This window comes from Oryctolagus cuniculus, chromosome 4 (genome assembly GCF_964237555.1).
Source record: "Oryctolagus cuniculus chromosome 4, mOryCun1.1, whole genome shotgun sequence".
NCBI lineage: Eukaryota > Metazoa > Chordata > Mammalia > Lagomorpha > Leporidae > Oryctolagus > Oryctolagus cuniculus.
In genome coordinates this window covers 32848360-32869058 of record NC_091435.1, presented here as the reverse complement: position 1 = coordinate 32869058, position 20699 = coordinate 32848360, and the positions used below count along the sequence as shown (strand labels likewise).

The following is a 20699-nucleotide window of genomic DNA, read 5'->3' as shown; positions in this document are numbered from 1 at the left end:
GCTTCATAAAATATGGTTTTGTTTTCTTTCCATCAAATAGAAAAGCCAAACGAAGAACAAAGATAAACAAATAAAACTACTCAAAGAAATCTTACATGGAATTAAGGTAATGAAAGAGGGATATGCTTTTGATTTTAGTATTCAGAGTATAACAATAAGTAACCAATGAGGCTCACACTGGTCTTAATATCTCAAAATAACAGCCAAGAGATTTTCAAAATGTTCATGGCAAATACATGTTATGAAATAAATGTATAGATTTCAATTTTTTTCCAACAAAATGTCATTTTCCATGAATTTTTTGAAGTCTCCTTATATACATGTAAGTGTTGAGAATGGATTTTAGATTTCAAATCTAAGGGGATTTTTATTACTAAAATATCATTTAAATGCAAAGTCAAATAAAACGCAGGCATTTTCTTTTCGTTTCTTACTCAGTAACCCAACACAAATATCCTAAAAGACAAAAAATGTTGCTCACTTTAAGAAAGTATGTGAAAAAGAGAAGACGATGCAGGCAAGAGTGGCAATGACATTGTCATCAATATAAAACCAGAGTTGTACATGGGAAGTGATGAGATGTTATTGGGATTATTTATGTCAGACAGAAATAAACATATAAATGAGATTCTACAAAAGCTACCTTGCAAATTATTTTTGCCCAGGAGAGTCTCCCCATTCATTTCTCTGTACTAAAATGAGTGAAACAGCATGAATTTTTTCTATATAATTATATGTATCATTTAAAATTCTGTTGCACCTAGATTATGCATAATCAGATTTTTCCATGAAGCAAAATTAGCATTGACATTTATATAGGAAATTCCCTGTATATGATGCTTCTATTATTATATACACAAGATATCCCCATTACACACACACACACACACACACATTCATGCATGCATACATACATACACACTTTGATTCGTGTTAGAATTAGCAAATCCTCTATGTAATGTGCTGCATAGAAATTTCATAAAAATCTAAATTACTAAAGTGGAATAAATTTTTAGAGTAAAGATACCTAGAAAAAGGACTGGTAGCCACTTATCTTTCAGAAATTAGGTAGGCTCAAGTAGCTCTGAAATTTTGCTCAATTATTTAGTATAGTCGCATATTCCAAAGTGATAGGATCTAAATGCAGCTCTTAGCAGGTTAACTAATAGCCCTTACATCCAAAAAAATAAGTATCACAATATCTGTATATAGGTTAGTGTCATAATATGTATATATGGGTTTTAAATATTGATATTCACAAAAAGAAATTTTGTATTTTGTTAATAAGACTAGTACACTCTAGGTAATGGAAGAATATTTCCTCAAGAACTGAGCATAGTCCAAGACTTCATGTAGGAGCCCCAGCCAAACTAGGTTAGGAAATCTGTCCAAATGGCAATCAATTATTATAGTTTAAAAGTAGAAGCAGTCAGAAATTCCTGGGATCTGATAACAGGTGCCATAAAGCCTCTCTCTGAAAATACTGTAATAGCTGCCATTTATGGAACATTTTCTATATGGCAAACATTATGCTTATCACTTTCTATCTGTTTGCTGAAATAAATAAACACAAGAAAAAAGATTTCTCATGCTCACTTTACAAATCAGGAGGCAAAGACTTGGAGCATATAAGTGACATGTCTACATTTACGGAGTCAGTGACAGCCAGAGAGGAAGGGTGATTTATGTTTAAAAAAAAAGGGGGGGAGCCACAGATGATTGAGGAGACTGGTAAATCTGATACCCATAGAGCATTCTGGCAGCAGCTGGTGCTGCAGTATTGAGTCTGAATGCTGTCTGGAGGCAAGATTTCTTTCTAATAGGAGAAGCTCTTCATCTTCTCACAAAGCCTCTGACCTAACTATAGCATGGACTCCACTCTTATGAGGGTGATCTGCTTTACTCAGTCTAGCACATCAAATGCTAATCACCTCTGGGAAACAACGGGGGGACAAATCTACACTGGTGTTCGATCAAACAGCTGGGCACCATGGCTCAATCAAGTAGACACATGAGATTAAGCAAAGAGTGCAGTGCGAACACAGGTCTGTCTCACTCTTAGTCTACACAGTGTGCCAGCGTGTGATCCTGCTTCCCCATACTTTCTGTGTCTGAAAATAGTTTACAATCTCACAACCCCAGTCATCTTGCAGAGCATGGCTTGAGAATTTTAATCAGTCTTAGAGAAATTGCAGAGCCAGGGAGAAGAGCTTAGCTATGAAGAAATGGGGAGTGGATAGAGGTGAGAGTTGGGCAGGCCAAAGAGTGACAGGATTAGCCAGACACAGGCTGCCATGGAGCACCTGCCTAGAGCTGGGATGTTGCCAAAGTGTGCCTCAGAAATAGTTTGTTGATGAGTAAGAGAGACATGAGGCTGGGGGATAGTGTTTCCCCACCTAAAAAAAAAAATCCATAATTTAAGGAAACATTTTGATTCATCCAGAAGTAGGAGCAACTTACTTTTCTGTATGAGTATGCTGTTTGTTATCTTCATAATTGTGTGTGTGTGTGTCTGGCATATCTTGTATGGATACATTTTTTTTCTTCTGTGATGTTGTCAGTCATTGCCTAACTCCTTTACAGATTCTGAAACTTTATGCGTGGGAACCTGCCTATAAAGATAAGATTATCAAAATTAGAGATCAGGAATTGGAGTTTCAAAAATCAACTAGGTATCTTGCTGTATTTTCTATGCTGACATTAACTTGTGTTCCATTCTTGGTGAGTCTATATAAAACTTTCTATTTTCATTTTAAATTTTAATGTGCAGATTGATTTCAAAATTACCTAGAATTAATTTGAATATGCTAAAAACCTTCTATACCTAAAATAAAATTTTCAAGAAATGCAGTCATTAATTTATGTAGATTAGAGAACCAAAGTTTTAGACCATGGGAAAATATCATGAGTGCTCTCACTGGTCTGTAGTGTTCATTAGTGGAATTTTATGTATTGAAAAATTTCTCACAAATTGAGCATATGCCTTCCTAACTCTTAAAAATATTACCTGTATTTCAGAGCTTCATTCTAGCTCTAAAGTTTGATTTGTAAGGCTAATCCCTTTTAAGACGAACACAAAGACACATTGTACAGAGCTGGGAAGAGAAGTAACATCTATTGAGTGTTTTCACTGTGTACCAGACAAGTTATATACATTACTGTAGTTCATTAACACAATAATAAGGCATCCATTTCCTCATTACAAAAGAGAAATGTCATTTCACAGCAGTTGGAAACACCCTTTTTCCACATGAAACCTGTAAGAGCAAATAGAAATCTTGTAAGCCATGATTTATTCACATGTTAAGAAAAGCATGATAATTTTGTTAGAATATATGCACAAACAATTGAAAATGTGTTTACATAAAACTCTCCATTTTAGAGAAAATATAAAATGGTATATATATTTAACAGTTTTAGGTGTTTTTTTTTTTTTTCCATTTTATTTGAATGGAAGAGAGAGAGAGACAGAGAGAAACAGAGATCATCTATCCTCCTGGTCCGCTCCCTAAATGCCCAAAACCAGGAGCCTGGAACTCAGTCTTGGTCTTCCATGTGGGCAGCAGGGATCCGACTACTTGAGACATGGTCTGCATTACCAGGAAGCTGGATGTCAACAGGTGTATCCAAGCCTCCAACCAGGTGCTCCGATAAGGGTTATAGGCACCAAAAACAGCACTTAACCACTGCATCAAATGCCCACCCATGGTATATATTTTAAATGGTAGCAAAAATTCTAGTAAAAGAAGGACATGTCTTATAGAGCTAGGTCATGTGGTCTCAAGGGTATAATTGTCTAAGATTCATGAATTTATAATCTGTACTAAACCTATATTTCATTTTCCTCAGCAGTAGTATTAAACTTCAATAAACAGAATTTTTTTTCTAATTTTTGTGACTGTAACTCAATGTTATTAGTAACAAACATATGGAAAAAATCTGTATTTTTTTAGGTGTCTCTGGCTACTTTTGGCATCTATTTCTTACTGGATGAAGAAAATATTTTAACAGCCACTAAAGTGTTCACATCTATATCGTTGTTTAATATTTTGAGGATTCCTCTGTTTGATTTACCAGTAATAATCTCAGCTGTGGTCCAGGTAAATTCAGAGTGCCATTAAACTAAGAATGATTCCTCTACTGAAATCTATACTTCTAAGATATTTTCTTTAAATGTTTATTATGCTTTTTGTGGGGTTTAGTATATTTTAATACACATATATAATGTCACAAAGTCTGGTGATCAAAGCAGTGTTGCCATATCCATATCCTTAAGTATTTTTTTTAAATTTTGGTTAACATAACGTAATTGTGTCTTTTCTCTTTACCTTATTTCACTTTTGCAGTTATTTAAATGCCACATTCAAAATTAGTCTCCCTGAATTAATGAGTCACCGGGAACATTATGCAATGGAAAGAATCATGTCTTCCTTCTTTATGCTTTTCTCCCAGGAGAGGCTCCCCCCCCCCCCCCAGGCCACTGAGGCCCTGTTTCTCTACTTCCCTCCCCCATCCTTCTCCCTTCCTGGCCACTGTGTTCTTGAACTATGCTCACATGTGTGTGTGTGTGTGTGTGTGTGTTTCTCACCATTTAAAAAATAAACTATCACTTTGTGCACCATAAAACAAACAAAAAAGCTGGTGTTAGCCACTCTGCCACCCAAAGGTTCATTTTCTATTGTCAGCTGAAAAGTTCTAACTAGGTGCTTTGTGGGGAACTGGATCTGAGTTTTTCCCAGCGTTCAGAGCATTCCATCTGTACTCAATGAACGAGCAGGGGGGAAAAAGTGCTGATAGTACCAGTCTGCCGACACACCACCCCTGGGATGCCTGGTTCAGCCTGCCTTTAGTTATCGTCTCCAATCCCTGAGTCTGTTTAGATATTACAATGAGTAGAAGACTGCTAAAAACACAGGGAATCCACAAAAGTGTGTTCCTTGTCTGTTGTACTCTGAGACTTAATTAAAATTTTGAATGCCAGGTGAGCCTTGTCGGAATATCTTCCATTTGAATCCCTTTCTGCAGGTCTGTGTTCATAAACAAGTGACTCTATGCTTATTGGTGCCAACCCTTTAATCTAAGAATTTTGCCTTTAAATTATTTTGTTGTTATTTGAATAAGACATAACGATTGAATGGGAAATACCAAGTAAGGCATTTTTGTAACACCCTAGCTTTTCCATATCATGTTACATGTAACAACCAACAGAGGGCATCGACGTACTATCGATGTGATACTTTTGGCATCTGTTTTCACAGCAGTTTCCTTGAAGAAAATGTCAGTTGTTGAGTAATAGTTTTGTTTTGCTTTCAAAATTAGAATCCAGCTACAGGTCTGGTATTCTAAAGTATTCTTTAATTCCTAGTAATAGTCTGCCACCTTCACTTGACAAATAAGGAGATCAATTGTTTGAAGGGCAATAAAATAGAAAATAAATAGAAAAGATAGAAAAAATAGAAAAGAGAAAAAAAACCATATGTCTTAATATGACAGACACTTAGTGAACATAACTACAGCCCTAATACATTTACCTGTTAACACACAAGTCTCCTAGCAGAATGTAAATAAATTATACTTGAGACTTCATTGAAGTCACTTCCAGGGGAGAAAATGCTATTTTATTTATGCTAACAGTAGCTAAATATTCTATATATTTTTTATTGTAACAATATTTATTATCACTAAAACTAAAGTGCAGTTTGTTTTATTATTAGAAACAGACTTCATTCAACAGTCTTGAAGTTGTCCTTAAAACTTTATCTTATTAAGCCCAATGAAATACCACTTTGTATCTATTAATTAGTATGTCTATTATCAAGCACATCAGAAGATACAAGTGTTGGAAAAGTGGTGAAGAAAATGGAGGTTTTGTTTGCTATTGTTGGGAAGGTTAACTGGTACACCATTATGGAAAACAATATGTAGTTCCCTCAAGAGATCAAAAATAGAACTAACATATGACCCAACAATTCCACATCTGGGTATATATATAAAGGAAACAAAATCAGTATCTTGAAAAGATATCTCTGCCATGTTCTTTATAGCTTTATTCATGGTTGCAAAGATATAAATATAACCTAAGTGACCAATGACAAATGGATAGGTACAGAAAATGTGTATTGTGTATAAGTATATGTGTAAAAATGAAATGTCTAATACCTATATAATGTATATGTATATGTATGTATGTATACTTGTGTATCTATCTCATAGCTATTGTGTGTGTAGATACACACACACAGAGGAATATTTTCCAGTCTTAAAGGATATCCGGGGCAGGCACTGTGGTGCAGTGGGTTAACGTCATGGCCTGAAGCACCGGCATCCCATATGGACACCGGTTCTAGTCCCGGCTGCTCCTCTTCTGATCCAGCTCTCTGCTATGGCCTGGGATAGCAGTAGAAGATGGCCCAAGTCCTTGGGCCCCTGCACCCACGTGGGAGACCCGGAAGAAGCTCCTGGCTCCTGGCTCTTGGCTTCGGATCGGCACAGCTCTGGCCATTGTGACCACCTGAGGAGTGAACCAGCGGATGGAAGACCTCTCTCTCTGTCTCTACCTCTCTCTGTAACTCTGTCTTTCATATAAATAAAATAAATCTTTAAAACAAAATAAAGTATATCCTACCATTTGTGAATACATGATACTACCTTTTGCTCAGTGAAATAAACCAGACAGCAAAAGACAGCTAGTGCGTGATCTCACATATAGAATTGGAAAAGTTTGAATTCAAAGAAGCAGTGAGTAGCAGTGGTTGTTAGGGGTGGAAAAAATGGAGATATTTGTGGAAGGTCATAAATTTTTCAGTTATAAAATGAATAAGTTCTGGAAACCGAATATCCAACATGGTGACACTGCTTAATAATAAGATATTCTCTACTTTACATTTGCTAAGAGAATACATGTTAAATATTCTTACCACACATAGAAAAGAAATAAAGATAAGCATGTGAGGTGATGCATGTTTAATTAGCCTGATTTCTATGTCATTAAAAACGTGAATGTGTATCAAAACATCACACTGTATACCTTACATACAATTTTTATTTACTTATCAATTACACTCAGAGAAGCTGGGGGAAAGTTAATTTCTACTTGTTAATCAGTATTATGGATTTTCTACAATAATAAGGAAATTCTATTTCTTCTCATGCCTTTTTTTTCTTTAAAGATTTATTTATTTTACTTGAAAGAGTTACAGAGAGGCAGAGGCAGAGCGAGAGAGAAACAGGTCTTCTATCCACTGGTTTTCTCCCCAAATGGCTACAATGGCTGGAGCTGGACTGATCCAAAGCCAGGAGCCAGGAGCTTCTTCCAAGTCTCCCAAATGTGTGCAGGGCTCAAGCTCTAGGGTCATCTTCTACTGCTTTCCCAGGCCATAGCAGAGAGCTGGATTGGAGGAGGAGCAGCCGGGACTAGAACCAGTGCCCATTTGGGATGCCGGCCCTGCAGACAGTGGCTTTTACCCATTATGCCATAGCGCTGGCCCCCTCGTGCCTTTTTAAATAGGTGATATCTATTTTGATACTTGAACCATGAAACCCTTTTTCATTTTAAGGAAGAAGGCGTCTACAGCATTAAAACAATCCAAGCCATGCTTGTAACACTGACATGGACATCTTCAGTTTGCATCGAATATTGTAATCAGACTGCAAATCACAGGAAAATCTTTGTGGTTAAAGCTCAATTTGAACCTCAAATAAATTCCATATGCTTGTTTTGATAGACAAGGATATCACTGGGCCGTTTGGAAGACTTTCTCAACTCTGAGGAGATTCTTCCTCAGAATATCGAAACAAACTATGCAGGAGGTCAGCATTTTCTCTTCACAGTCAATATTTATTTGACTCCTGGGTTGAAGAAAATTGGTCCTAAAAATGCATCATTGTCCTTTTTTTTCTTCATAGATTATGCCGTTGGATTCACAAATGCTTCTTTTTCCTGGGAGAAAGCAGGGATTCCAGTACTAAAAGAGTAAGTGATGTTTTGCAGAAACTATGTGTAAAATATTTAATATTGTGTTCCATGATATTCACGGATTTTGTTTCTTAGAGTATAAGAAGATGAGTTTACAGAAATTAATATGACTTTTTTTAAAATCTCTCATTGTGCCTTTCATTTTCATGGGAATGTTACCATCCATTTTTCTATTTGTTTCTCCACCTGCAACATTTGATTGCTCATGTCTGATTTGCATTTTAAAAAGCTAGATTTTTATAGAAGAAGGTAAAACATGACAATTTCTGGGATGATGCTCAGTGCTATATACAATGTCTTATATAAGAACGGACAGCATTAGCAAATATAACCAGGGCAGGCATTTGTCCTAACTGTTAAGATATCTTTGGGGGCTCCTGCATCTCATATTAGAGTGCCTGGGTATGAGTCCTGGCTCAGCTCCTTATTCCAGCTTCCTACTAATGTGCACCCTGGGAGGCAGCACGTTGATAGTTCCAGTAGTTGGGTCCTTGCTACCCATATGGGATACCTGAAATGAGTTCCTGGCTCCTGGCTTCCACCTGGCTCCTAGCCGCAACTAGGGTGTAAATTTAGGGAGTGAACCAGTAGATGGGAGATTTTGCTCTCTTTCTGTCTCTCAATGGAGTGAACATTTAGCTCAGTAGTTCAAATATTCATGTTCCACATTGGAGTACCTTGGATTGAATTCCAGGCTCCAGCTCCTGCCCAGCTTCCTGCTAACATGCCCTGGAAGGCAGCAGTGAGAGTTCAGTTAGTTGGGTTTCTACCACGTGGGAGACCTGGATTGTATTCCAGCTCCTAATTTAAGTCCTAGTCAATGTTGGCACTTGAGGGAGTGAACCAGTGGCTGGGAGCTATTTCTCTTTCTCTCTCTCTCTCTCTCTCTCTCTCTCTCTCTCTCTCTTTCAGAAATAAAAATTATTTAAAGCATAGCAGAAAGTCATCTTTCTCTTTTTCTTGTCTTTCAGCTTGAACGTAAAGATTCCAGAGGGAGCTTTAGTGGCTGTGGTTGGGCAAGTTGGCTCTGGAAAGTCATCTGTGCTGTCTGCCATTCTAGGGGAAATGGAGAAGCTCACAGGAGTAGTCCAAAAAAAGGTAATGCTGGTGATTCTCTCTTTCATCTTCTCCTAATCTAAGAGGCGATAGCCAGCTTGTCGGCGTCAACAACCATCTATCAAATTGAGTTGATGCAAATATTTAATGGGCACTTCTAGTTTATAACAAACATCTCCATTTCCATAGCAATTTAATAGCTATGCATGGATCAGTATCAATTCTGTCCTCCACATACTTCAGCAGATCATTTATGAATGCTTATAGTAATTGTTTGACCATCTTCACTGAGTTGCAAACAATTGGAAATAAATGTTTGTGATGTATGTTACTCTTTGGTTAGGTTTTCAGTTATAATTCACTGCAAGATTTCCTAAGTAATTATGGCCATTTCATTGCTATTGTGTCTCCTAGCTGCTCATGGGTAGAATATTTGCCATAAAAAAACCTCCAAAAATAATAATATTAATAAAGTACATCTAAAATTCAGGCATTAGTCTATGGGGACACCCACTCTCAGCCATTTGTGCTATTAGTAAAGGTCATTAATAAGAAGAGTTGAATAAGTTCTTGAGCAGTTCTTTCTCCTTTGAAACAGTAGTCTATCCAGTCCGTTTTTGCTGAAACCTAACTAACTTAATAAAATAGAAACCCAGTCCTTCCTACTCACTTCTCACAAGATGGGAAAACTTTTTATATCTGAGAACAGTTTTATTCACACTCTCCTTTTTAAATTTTTTGGAAAAAATTAATTTTAAACCTTCTTTTATACTTCTTCACAGTATATATTTCCTCCTATCCTTATATCTTTTATGATTCCAGAAATGTCATGATTAATTTTTATTATTACTTTTCTCTCTGATTACTCTTCTCTAATATAGACTTTTTCTGATAATCTTACACTTGTTTTTTAACATCACATGTGCTGTCTTGTGGCCCTATGTTCTTTATGATGATTGCAAGCCACCATTTTTCTGTAGGCCGACACAATCATCAATTTTCCTAGTCTAGTGAGTATCCTTTACAAAATATTATAAAATGTTACTTTCTTTTAGTTTTTAAACTACTTTTACCATGTAATTACCGAACACATACTATTCACCTAGTACTTAGCACCAAGCAAACAAATATGTATAAGATAATGCCCCTCTTCTTTCAGAGTTCATAGTCTAGCAAGGGAAATATCAAAGGCACTTAGGATAAATGTTTAAACTGATAAATAAAAAGGAAACAAAACATTAAAAAGCAATTTTGCTTTCAAGAATTAAAAAAGTAATCAGAGATGCACTAGTCTTTTTGAATCTTGAACATGATTAGAAATTGATAAAAATCATGTAAATTCTAGGTTTTACCTACTACAGTGATAATGGCAGTGAGTTGCAAAGTCTGGGGTGAAGACTGAATGAGATTGTGTGTCAAAACTTAGCCTAGTTCCTGGCAGAGACCTGTAGCTCCCTATGAATATTCATGGTTATCATTATCATCTTTGTGATGATTGAAGCTCTCATGGTAAGACTTAAAGATTATTTCTTGTATCTTCCAGTGTCTATAATTAAGAAAGTGCTGATGGTGGCAAAAGAAACCAGCACAATGCCATTGGTAATGGTAAAGCAGAGAACTCTGTTTATCTTAAATTACAGGTGTCCATGTCGGAAGATACTATCTGTCCCTAGAACTGGTCACTTTGGCTTTCAGGAAGACTTTGATTTGGGTCAATGGCAGGATTGGAAGTATTGCACTCTGAATTATTACCCCAGACATTTCTATGCTGATTTTATAAGTAAAATCCTTATTATCTTGATTATATCTAATTAAGTGATATGATCATTATAATAGTTTGACCAACTTAACGTTTAGAGCTTAAAAATGTTTTTGTGTACATCTTTCTGCTTTTTCAGTATTTACTTGATCACTTTTTGGAGACATTTTAACCACAATTTTTAAATTCTAAGATTGCCCTTTGCCTCCAAACTTTCTCTCTAAGACCTCCTACTTTTCTTTACTATCAGAATTTCCCACCAGATACCATTCATGAAGAATGTTCGATATTAAATGTTCTTTGATGGAATAGTAGCGATTGGGAAACTACTTTTCAATTAGCACTTTTTTATTTAAAATATTAAGAAAGAAATTTATTTCTCCCTGACTCCCTCATTGTCATTTAACTTTAGAAATAATCATTCTTCAAAATGAGGCAATCATCATTCTCATACATTATTCATCACATTTTGTCCTAAAATATGGATAGCTGTTTATGTGCCACATAAACATAAAAATAAAAAACACATACTGTAAAGAATAAATAGGACTCTATATATGCATATATATGTTATATAAAGTAAATGACAAAGAAGTACATAAAGTAAAAAAAAAATCAATATGATGGAATTGAACTCAAGTGGTCCAATACTTTGATCATACCAATAATAGTAAATGAGCTCAGCTTACTGATTACAATAATTTTGGATGTCTATGTGTACAAATAATATATGTTTATACAAACACACAAATGGACACTCAAAGTTTAATCAACAATTATAGGAACACTTACTGTGTTTATGTGTTGTAATGAAACATTCAAAATAATATTATATTTTGTTTAGGGAGAGCTCTCACACCTTTTTTAAATGAATTGAACTTAGATACTATAATTTTAATGAGCTAATATTTGAAAATCTAAATTAATTATGAAAACCCTGTGATTCTTATATATTTCCTTTTGTATTCTCCATTCCATTAATGAATTTTCCCCTTACAAACATACTGAAAGAGAACTATATGGTAATCAAGTTCAACAGTCTGGGGATTTAATTTGCACACATTTCCTACTGTTGAAAATTGTCATTCTTTTTCTGTAATGTTTTATTTTAAGCTCTGTCATTCATATTTTGATAGACGTGTATTCCACTTTACTTTTTCAAAAATAATAAAAGTTTATTAATAAGACAATGCTTATGAACAACAATGATTAATTTTAATGAGGGCAATGACTGAGTATATGTCATGATTCTTAATGATTCATAAAATAGCAAGTCCATGATTTGTTTCTCAATGAATTTATATTGGTATCTGCCTTTAATAACAGAGTTGAAAAAGATGTCTCCTTGAAGAAGTGCATACTTGCCTGAGTTTGCTAAATCATACTCAGTTCCATTGACTTTTAATATGCAAGCCTTTTCCTGTAGCTTTTTTTCTTTTTAAAAATTTTTAAATTTTAATTAGTTTTAACAGATTCAACATGATTTGTAGATACAATACTAAGAACATAATGATATTCTCTTGCTCCTTTCCTTTGTAGTTACACTATTAAGTATGAAATAAAATACATTTTCTTTGTGAAAGGCAAATAGTCAAAATAATAATAAAGGAAAAAATCTATATCTCCTTGATAATAATCACCTGTTTTTCGACTCTTGTAATAATATTAGTATAAGGCTATACATCTCAATATAGGATTTAGTTTCTATTGTATGTTATATGCCATTTTTCATATTCTTCCATCTTTTTTCTTGTATTCTTTTACTCTCTTTTGCTTAACTTGCTTAATATGTAGCAGGTATTCAAAATGACTTTCACCTGTGGGCTGAATTAATATGCTGTTCTATTCAAAGGCTGCATTATTCACTCCACATTGCGATTCAAGAGCAATTACACTTGTGTGCAGGATCAGGTCAGATTAAAAGTATATTGTCTTTTATCAAAAGCCATTCAGTGTCTTACATGCTCAGCAAAGAAGAATTAAATGTTAGCCTTTGATCTTTAATGTAGCTGGAGGAAATCAAAAGGCTAATAGTTACAAACACGTCTACTTCAGAAAGTACTTTAAATGACTGGTATTGTTAGGGAGTGGGCCGTAGTCAAAACACTCCAAAATCATGTTCAACTAGAGTCCATGGGGCAGACTGAAAGGTAGGCCTCCAGTTCAAATATTTTAAGTTCTTTTCAAGAATGGTAGGGTTAATTATGAGACTGCTTTATGTAGCAGTTGTCACATCCTTATCATCTCCACTCAGAAGGTTGCCAAAAATGAATTTAGGAAAAGGGATCAATGTCAATAACAAGACATGGGTATGCACTGCCCAGATTCCCCTTTGGAGAGAAACTTGCCTTCCAGCCAACGGAGTTCTTGTAGCATATCATTTCCTTCTGTATTGGTCTTGACTGAAGAAAAGTCCCCCTGTCCCCAGCCTAGGGGTGATCCTCATTGGCAGCTCTCTGGAGGGTTGGCCAAAGCATGGTCAGGTCTCCATTGGAGTGTGACTTCTCTCTTTACCCAATTTCCCTTCCTTTTGTCCTTTAGCAGTGGTCGATCCCGAAGATGAAATATGCACTCCCAAGTCTGTCTCAGTGATAGGAACGAACTGTGCTCTCCCTAAATTCGTGTATTGAAGTCCTCACTCCCAGTACTTCAGACTGGAGCTGCGTTTTTGAGATAGTATATTTATTTAAAGAGTTAGTTAAGTTAAGCTCAGCTGACCCAGTAGGACCTTTGTCGCTGTGGGAGGAAGCTGTCAGGGCACAGAAACACACACAGAGGGAGGATGCCATAAGATGCACAGCAGGAAAGCAGTCATTTACACACCAGAGAGGCCGCCCAAGAAACCAGCCCTGTTGACACCTCCATCCCAGAGGCCTCGCCTCTAGAACCCTGAGAAAACACATTCTATTATTTAAGCAAACCAGTCTTGGTACCGAGTTACTGCAGCCCCAACAAACTAACACACTTAGTTTCTGCTTCCAGAAAAACCTACCAGGCAGGCAACTTTGATAGAACCTACAGTGAAAAGAAAGAACCACAAAGTAATCTTTGGAAGGGAACTGTCATGAACATATGTGCCATTAGGACATTATGATCTATATATTTACATTGAAGAAATAAACTGCACTATTTTTTAAATGACATTTTGAAACAAGAAGGCAAAAACCATGGACTGTGTTTATTCCCTTAAATTGGTTCAGGAGACTTCTCGTTTTCCCATGTGAAGAATATTCCTTTCTTTCTTTCTCTCTTTCTTTAGGGCTCTGTGGCTTATGTTTCCCAGCAGGCCTGGATTCAGAATTGCACTTTGCAAGAAAACATTCTCTTTGGCTCCACCATGCAGAAGCAGTTTTATGAGCAAATTTTGGAAGCCTGTGCTCTCGTTCCTGATTTGGAGCAGTTACCAAATGGAGATCAAACTGAGATTGGAGAAAGAGTTAGTAAAATATATTTTATCATACGCAGAAATGAATGCCACTCAGCTGTGCTAATAAAAGATACCCTTTTTACTGAGGACTTGAAGAGCTGTGCAAGTATAAATTTAAGAAATCATTATAGTACTCCTGTGGACAAGATGGCAGCATTAACAACAGCTAATTATTTAAAATTGACTGGAAAGTAGGTTCAAAACCAGTAGGAAATTCTGTTGTTTGTAGCCACATAGGGGAATAAAATCTTCCTAATTAGATCAGCAACACTTCCATTTCATTTGCTGGCACAATGCTGTCCACTTTCTAATGAGTGAATAATGATTCTGTTTTGTTTTTTTGTCCTGCATCTCTTGTGCACAAAGTCCAGGCTACGATGAGAACGAATCTTTTTCCAGTGGTGGCATCAGGTCTGGCTTCTGTGGAGGCCCTGAGACAGCACTGTTAGGAATATTCCTACTTCACCTTGCCACCTTCCTGCTGAAGAGGGCCTTGTTTACCAGTCACTCCTGGGTCCTGGTTTATCTTCATTGTGATAATACTGTGCCATTACTCTGTTACATGTTTTGCAGTGAAAAAAAAAAAAATAAGAGAGAGATGAGATCATGACCCAGAGTGTGAACCCAGAGAGATTATCCCCAGCCCCTGATAGAAATCCTCATTAAAATTAAATGTGAATACAAAAGAATCTTCAGTCTACAATTCATGTGTGCTATAAAGATGGATAAATAATTCTTTCAGAGTGATTTTAATTCTCAAAATAGAGTGAGCATAACCCATTATATAACTTGATAAAATTAAATTAATTAATTAATTAATAAAATGATAAAAAAGAGAGTATAGAAAATATAGAGAACTTACCTTTTATCTAGGCTTGCTTCATTCATAACCTGCTATTTTGCAAATGTACTTTCTCACTAGTATTAAGTAAGTATATTCTTCCACTTCCTGAATATTTTCTGGCTTTTACGTATCCCTCAGCAAAGTTGTGGTAGCTAAGATCAGGCAGAAATATGACTTCTTCAGGCCTTTTAATAATACATTGAACAATATGCTAGTAAACCCATCTACAAAGCATATTATGTCTCACAGCGTATAACTACCAAGAACTTAAAAAGAAAGTTTGAAATTAGGAAACATAGATTTAATATAGGCATCAAATGCTATTGCTATTTATAGTTTTTTCTTTTTATAATGAAATTTCTCCTCATGTGCTGATGCACATTAATGCAACATGTAATTGAGTATCTCAAAATGAAATCTGTTTACAGCTTTTTTTGTGAAACAACCCAGACAATGAGACTTTTCCCTCACTTTTATTTATCTTTTCTTTTTTTGGCAATCTTTAATTGTTCACACACAGTTTATTATATGCCACACACACTTTATTATATGCCCTTGTTCTGCTATGGGGTACACAATGGTAAGCAAGTGAGCTGTCACTCTGCCTTCCAGGGATTTACAGTCCAGTGGATCTCTGTCCGTGATATCCACCAGCTATCTTTACCAATATTAACTGATCACCAGTTGTCGAATACTCAGTATTGGGAATACAAGGATGACTCAGATAGGAGCTAATAGGATGGCGAGAGAGATTGACTTGGCTATTGCCAGTTTTACCAACAAAACAAACAGCAAGGCAAGAATGAACCCCTTCCCTTGGCACACTGGTTGGAAGATGACTTTCTTTTTTTATGATTTATTTATTTATTTGGAAGCCAGAATTATGGAGAGGCAGAGATAGAAAGAGAAAGGTCTTCCATCCTCTGGTTCAGTCCCCAGATGGCCGCAATGGCTGGAGCTGCGCCAATCTGCCAAGAGCTAGGAGCTTCTTCTGGGTCTCCCACATGGGTGCAGAGGCCCAAGAACTTGGGTCACTACTGCTTTCTCAGGCCACAGCTGAGGGCTGGATTGAAAGTGGAGCAGCCGGGACTCGAACTGGTGCCCGTGTGGTATGCCGACACTGCAGAGGAGCTTTAACCTGCGCCACAGCGCCACAGCGCTGGTGCCCTGAGGATGACTCTCCAGTGGAATCTGTAGCATAAGTAGGCTTTAAATTGGACAAGGAGGGTGTGGGCTCCCCAGCAGAAGGGCTATCTTCTGCCCAGTATAAAATGACATATTAGCCTGATTGGCAAATCAGCCACTTAAGGACAGTATTGTCAGAGTGGTTACAGAGATGAGTTAATACCAGAATATGAGCATCTGAGATCTATAGTCAGGAATTTGTTACTGCTCATGAATCATGGGAGTGGGGAGATGTGGGAATCCAAAGTTTATATGCAAAAATATAAGTGAGGGCAAAGCAGAGAATGGATTGGAGAAGGAAGTGATTGGATAATAGCTAATATTGATTTTACTTAGTACTATATTTGTTCTAAATATCTTTACATTCATTGAATGCTCATAGCAAAACCATGAATTGTAGACTAACAATCACACACACATCACATTACTTTATACATGTGTGTGTGTATATTTGTTATTTTTCTTGCCTATCTCTCTTGTCAGACTATGAGTTACTCATGACAGAAGTTCTGCTTCATTTATCTTTAAATCCCAAGTGCTAGCCTAGCACTCTGAATATAAACATACTTGGAGAAGATGAGAAATGTGAAGAAGGTGTGATATTTTATAATTATAAGTCACTGGTTAAATTCTGTGCTGTACTGAAAACTTAACACTAAATATGTAAATACTAACTATAAAATAAATCAAGTAAATTAGGCCTGGCCTCATAATTCTCCATACATGGCTGTACATGTCAAATTTAATTCTCACACGAGGTGATATATATTCCCTATTTTTGCTTCTGAGAGTTGTACTTTTGCCAACAAGACTTGTACTAATCTTTCTCCAGGAGAAAATAGGACATGTTGATTACTGTTTTGGTAATTCAGCTATTATTCTCAATTTCCTACGTGTCAATTTAAAAATGATCACTGGTGTCAGTATACGGTTGGCAGCCAAAAGACTTGTTTAATATTCCACAGACACGGCTTTTCAGAGTGAGGGATTTGGAAACTCTTTTCTCCTTGCTTGTTAGCATCTCCTTTTGAGAATAAGCAGTCAAGAAAAAAATAGACTCATCTGTTAATTTGCACAAATGAGGGATACTTGGAAATAGGCTGGGGTAGACCTGGGAATCCATGGGTAAGTAAATATTCGAGCTTCATGATGGTTGGTTGTCTATCTATGCTGCAAAATAAGATTGAATGCAACTGCACGTGCTCTGAGATCCACATGCTCTTCTCTGGTCTTGTTTCTCTCCTGCTCTCTTCTCAGGGAGTGAACATAAGTGGTGGCCAGAAGCACCGAGTCAGTCTGGCCAGAGCTGTCTACAGCGGGGCCGACATCTACCTCTTGGACGATCCCTTGTCTGCTGTTGATGTCCATGTTGGAAAGCAGCTTTTTGAAAACGTGATAGGATCCTCAGGTCTTTTGAAAAACAAGGTAGCCATAGTGTCATAGAAAACAGGAATTTATATTTACCAAGTATATGCCATGTTTGGCAAATTAAATCAATTCCTATAGTTATAACAAATGTCTAATATAGGATATATCACTATTCCTATTTTAAATATAAAGGGACTTTATATGTCGCTAACTAAATAATGATGTGCGACTGTCTTACTCAGTTGAACCCAAGATAAAAGTTTCTCATTCACTTGTATTTATATATATATATATATGAAAAGTAATATGAAAGATTTAAAAATAAAGAACCTGAATTTTGATTTGGGTCAAATACTCTTTGTAATTGAACCATATATTACAAAAATAAGCAAGGATGACAGTTATGGAATTACTTTGAATTTTCTATGAAATTGATTCATTTATAATGAATGAAAATTACCTGAACCAAAGAGTTAAAGTCACATTTGCGAACTATTTCCTTGTCTTGCAGCACACCATCATTCATTGTGAAATATATAGATGCTGTCTTAAACTGACACTATTAAAAATTACCCATTGAAATAATGAAGACAGAAAAACGGACTGCTGCTTTCTTTGAAATAGGTTCTTTGTGCCAAAATTTTTTGTAACTATGGAATAAAACATTTTTGTCTTTCAGACTCGTATTTTAGTGACACACAACCTCACACTTTTGCCACACGTGGATCTTATTGTTGTCATGGAAAATGGCCGAGTTGCCCATATGGGGACACACCAAGAGCTGGTGTCTAAAAGCAAAAACCTCACTAATTTCCTTCAGGTCTTCAATGACAAAGAGGATGGTAAGGACACAATGAAAACTAAGCCTAGGATGCTGTGTGTCTACTCATTGTAAATGTTCATTAATTTACTGATTTCTGCTATGTGTTTTTCTTCATCCACCCTATGTAATTTCGATGAAGGGCACCTTCTTTCCATATAAAAGAGACAAACACAGTGGGACATGTCAGTTAACATGCAAGTTCATTTAATAATTTCAAGACAAATTTTAAATGTCCCAGAGTCTCTTCCTTCACCTATGAACTGATTGATTAGGCGATCTATAAACTCTATTTCAGGTCCAGAGGATAATGGTTCTAAATATTCTCTCTCCTTTAAAATTCATAACATTGAGAAGAGTTCATGTGAAATAAACAGTAAATATTTAAACACCTGAGTTGTAATATAACACACTGAGAAGGAGAAACAGAAGAAAAATGATCCAAGGAAAGGCAAAGAGAAAGATATTTGCTCCAAGTTGTTTTTTTTTTTTTAAGATTTATTTATTTGAAAGAATGACAGATGGAGAGGGGAAGCAGAGAGTGAGACGAGAGAGAGAGAGAGAGAGAGAGAGAGAGAGAAAGGGTTCTTGATGGACTGGTTCACTCCCTAAATGGCTATAACAGCCAGGTATGAACCAGGCCAAAGCCAGGGGCCAGGACTCCATCCTAGTCTCTCACAAGTTGGCAGGGTTCCAAGTACTTGAGCCAATTTCTGTTGCCTTCTCTGGCACATTAGCAGGACGCTGGATCACAACTGGAGTAGCTGGGATTAGACCAGCTGTGGGATGCCAGTGTCGTTAGCGGTGGCTTAACCCACCGTGCCACAATGCTGGCCTTATTTGTTCCACTTTTAAACACTGACAGTTATTTTTATTTACTAATTTTTGTCACCATAATCCTAGACTTCAAATTTCATATCTACGGATGCTTTAAAACACTTGAAATGGTTTGATCCTTACATAATGTTTAGGATGCAGTGATGTTTGCAATCCAGTGTTATTGTAAGATTCCTCAGAGATCCACCCTTGCCACTCTGTAAGTTGGATATGCCATTGCCCTTTATTTATAGGTATGGAGATTTCTCATGAAGACTTTCACATCATGATCCTTTTCCTATACCAGAATGCCGCTGCAAACTGTAAAACTAGCTAACTATTTTGAAATTTCACTGTTAAGAAGGAATATAGAGCTATGTCTCATTATTTTCTGCATGAATTGGCATCTATCAACTCTCTTTACCTTTTACCTAGATATGAGGGCAATGAAACTATGAAAGCAGTTTATAATAAGACCAGTGCAATTCATTATTTTAATGTCACAAAATCCAAATCCAAATTTATTCTGCTGATATGTTTCTCTTAAACCTAAGCTAACACACACTAGTTGTGTACTGCTATGTTTTCTTACTCCTTATCTTTACTTCATTTTCACATTGCAAATATTCTATTTGTAGGTACATTAAAAATATTTGATGTGTCATCATATGACTGTAGTCATTCTTAGTAAAAGAAACACCTCCCATTTTCTTAATGGCTAGTGGAAATGATTCCTTGCCTACTCAGTCAGGCTGTTAATTTATGTTTTATGTATAGGATAGATATGGCTATTAGTGCCTTATAGGACTACACTGAGGTAGTAGTATATTATTTTCTCAATTTCCAGAACTTAGGTAGCCTCGTGGTAGACAAATAACAGGTGTACAGCAGATATTTGCTAGCAGTTGAATCTAGAAGTGAATTTCATTGGCAGTTAATAGGATGATTTGGAATGCTATGAGCCAGTATCTCTCTTTCTTGTTTTTCTTGATACCATTTATTTTGAAGGCAACATGATATATGAGGGCACTACAAAAAGCTCATGTAAACTGGAATTAAAAGATAAGCTTGTTTTGGTGCAAATTTTTTTTTTAAAATCCATGCATAGTTGTTTTCATAATACATATTTTTCATGTTTGTTTTAGAGATGCCTTCTATGTATAAATTTCATTTTTTCTATAAAAATAATTTTATTTATTAAGTTCAATCATTGTGTACAAACCCCTTGATGTATGTTTGAATAAATCGCATTACTTTAGAAAATATAGCTCTAAAGTCAGGCAATGTGTGAATTTTAAGCTCAGTATTTACCACAAAATAAGAAGTGTGTAATTTCAAAGTTGTGGGATTTGCTATATAGAAAACAGATTAAAAACAAGATTTTTCTTGAATTTGGTTTGACTCACAGATGCTAGTTATCACCTCCCCATCAGAAATATGCCAATTAGA

The 20699-nt window shown here is 36.1% G+C and overlaps 1 protein-coding gene across 3 annotated transcripts in view; it reads left to right on the top strand.

The window, feature by feature from the left end:
• The window catches only part of LOC100346553 (multidrug resistance-associated protein 1), a 110485-nt gene that overhangs the window by 49954 nt on the left and 39832 nt on the right, over window positions 1-20699 (top strand). For all 3 annotated transcript variants that reach the window (XM_002716653.5, XM_008267130.4, XM_070071921.1), the window contains 9 exons: window positions 41-106; window positions 2584-2721; window positions 3954-4100; window positions 7725-7809; window positions 7906-7972; window positions 8947-9073; window positions 14050-14226; window positions 17504-17671; window positions 18294-18456. In XM_002716653.5, coding sequence (XP_002716699.3) covers window positions 41-106; window positions 2584-2721; window positions 3954-4100; window positions 7725-7809; window positions 7906-7972; window positions 8947-9073; window positions 14050-14226; window positions 17504-17671; window positions 18294-18456 — 1138 coding nt within the window. The remainder of the gene's footprint in view (window positions 1-40; window positions 107-2583; window positions 2722-3953; window positions 4101-7724; window positions 7810-7905; window positions 7973-8946; window positions 9074-14049; window positions 14227-17503; window positions 17672-18293; window positions 18457-20699) is intronic.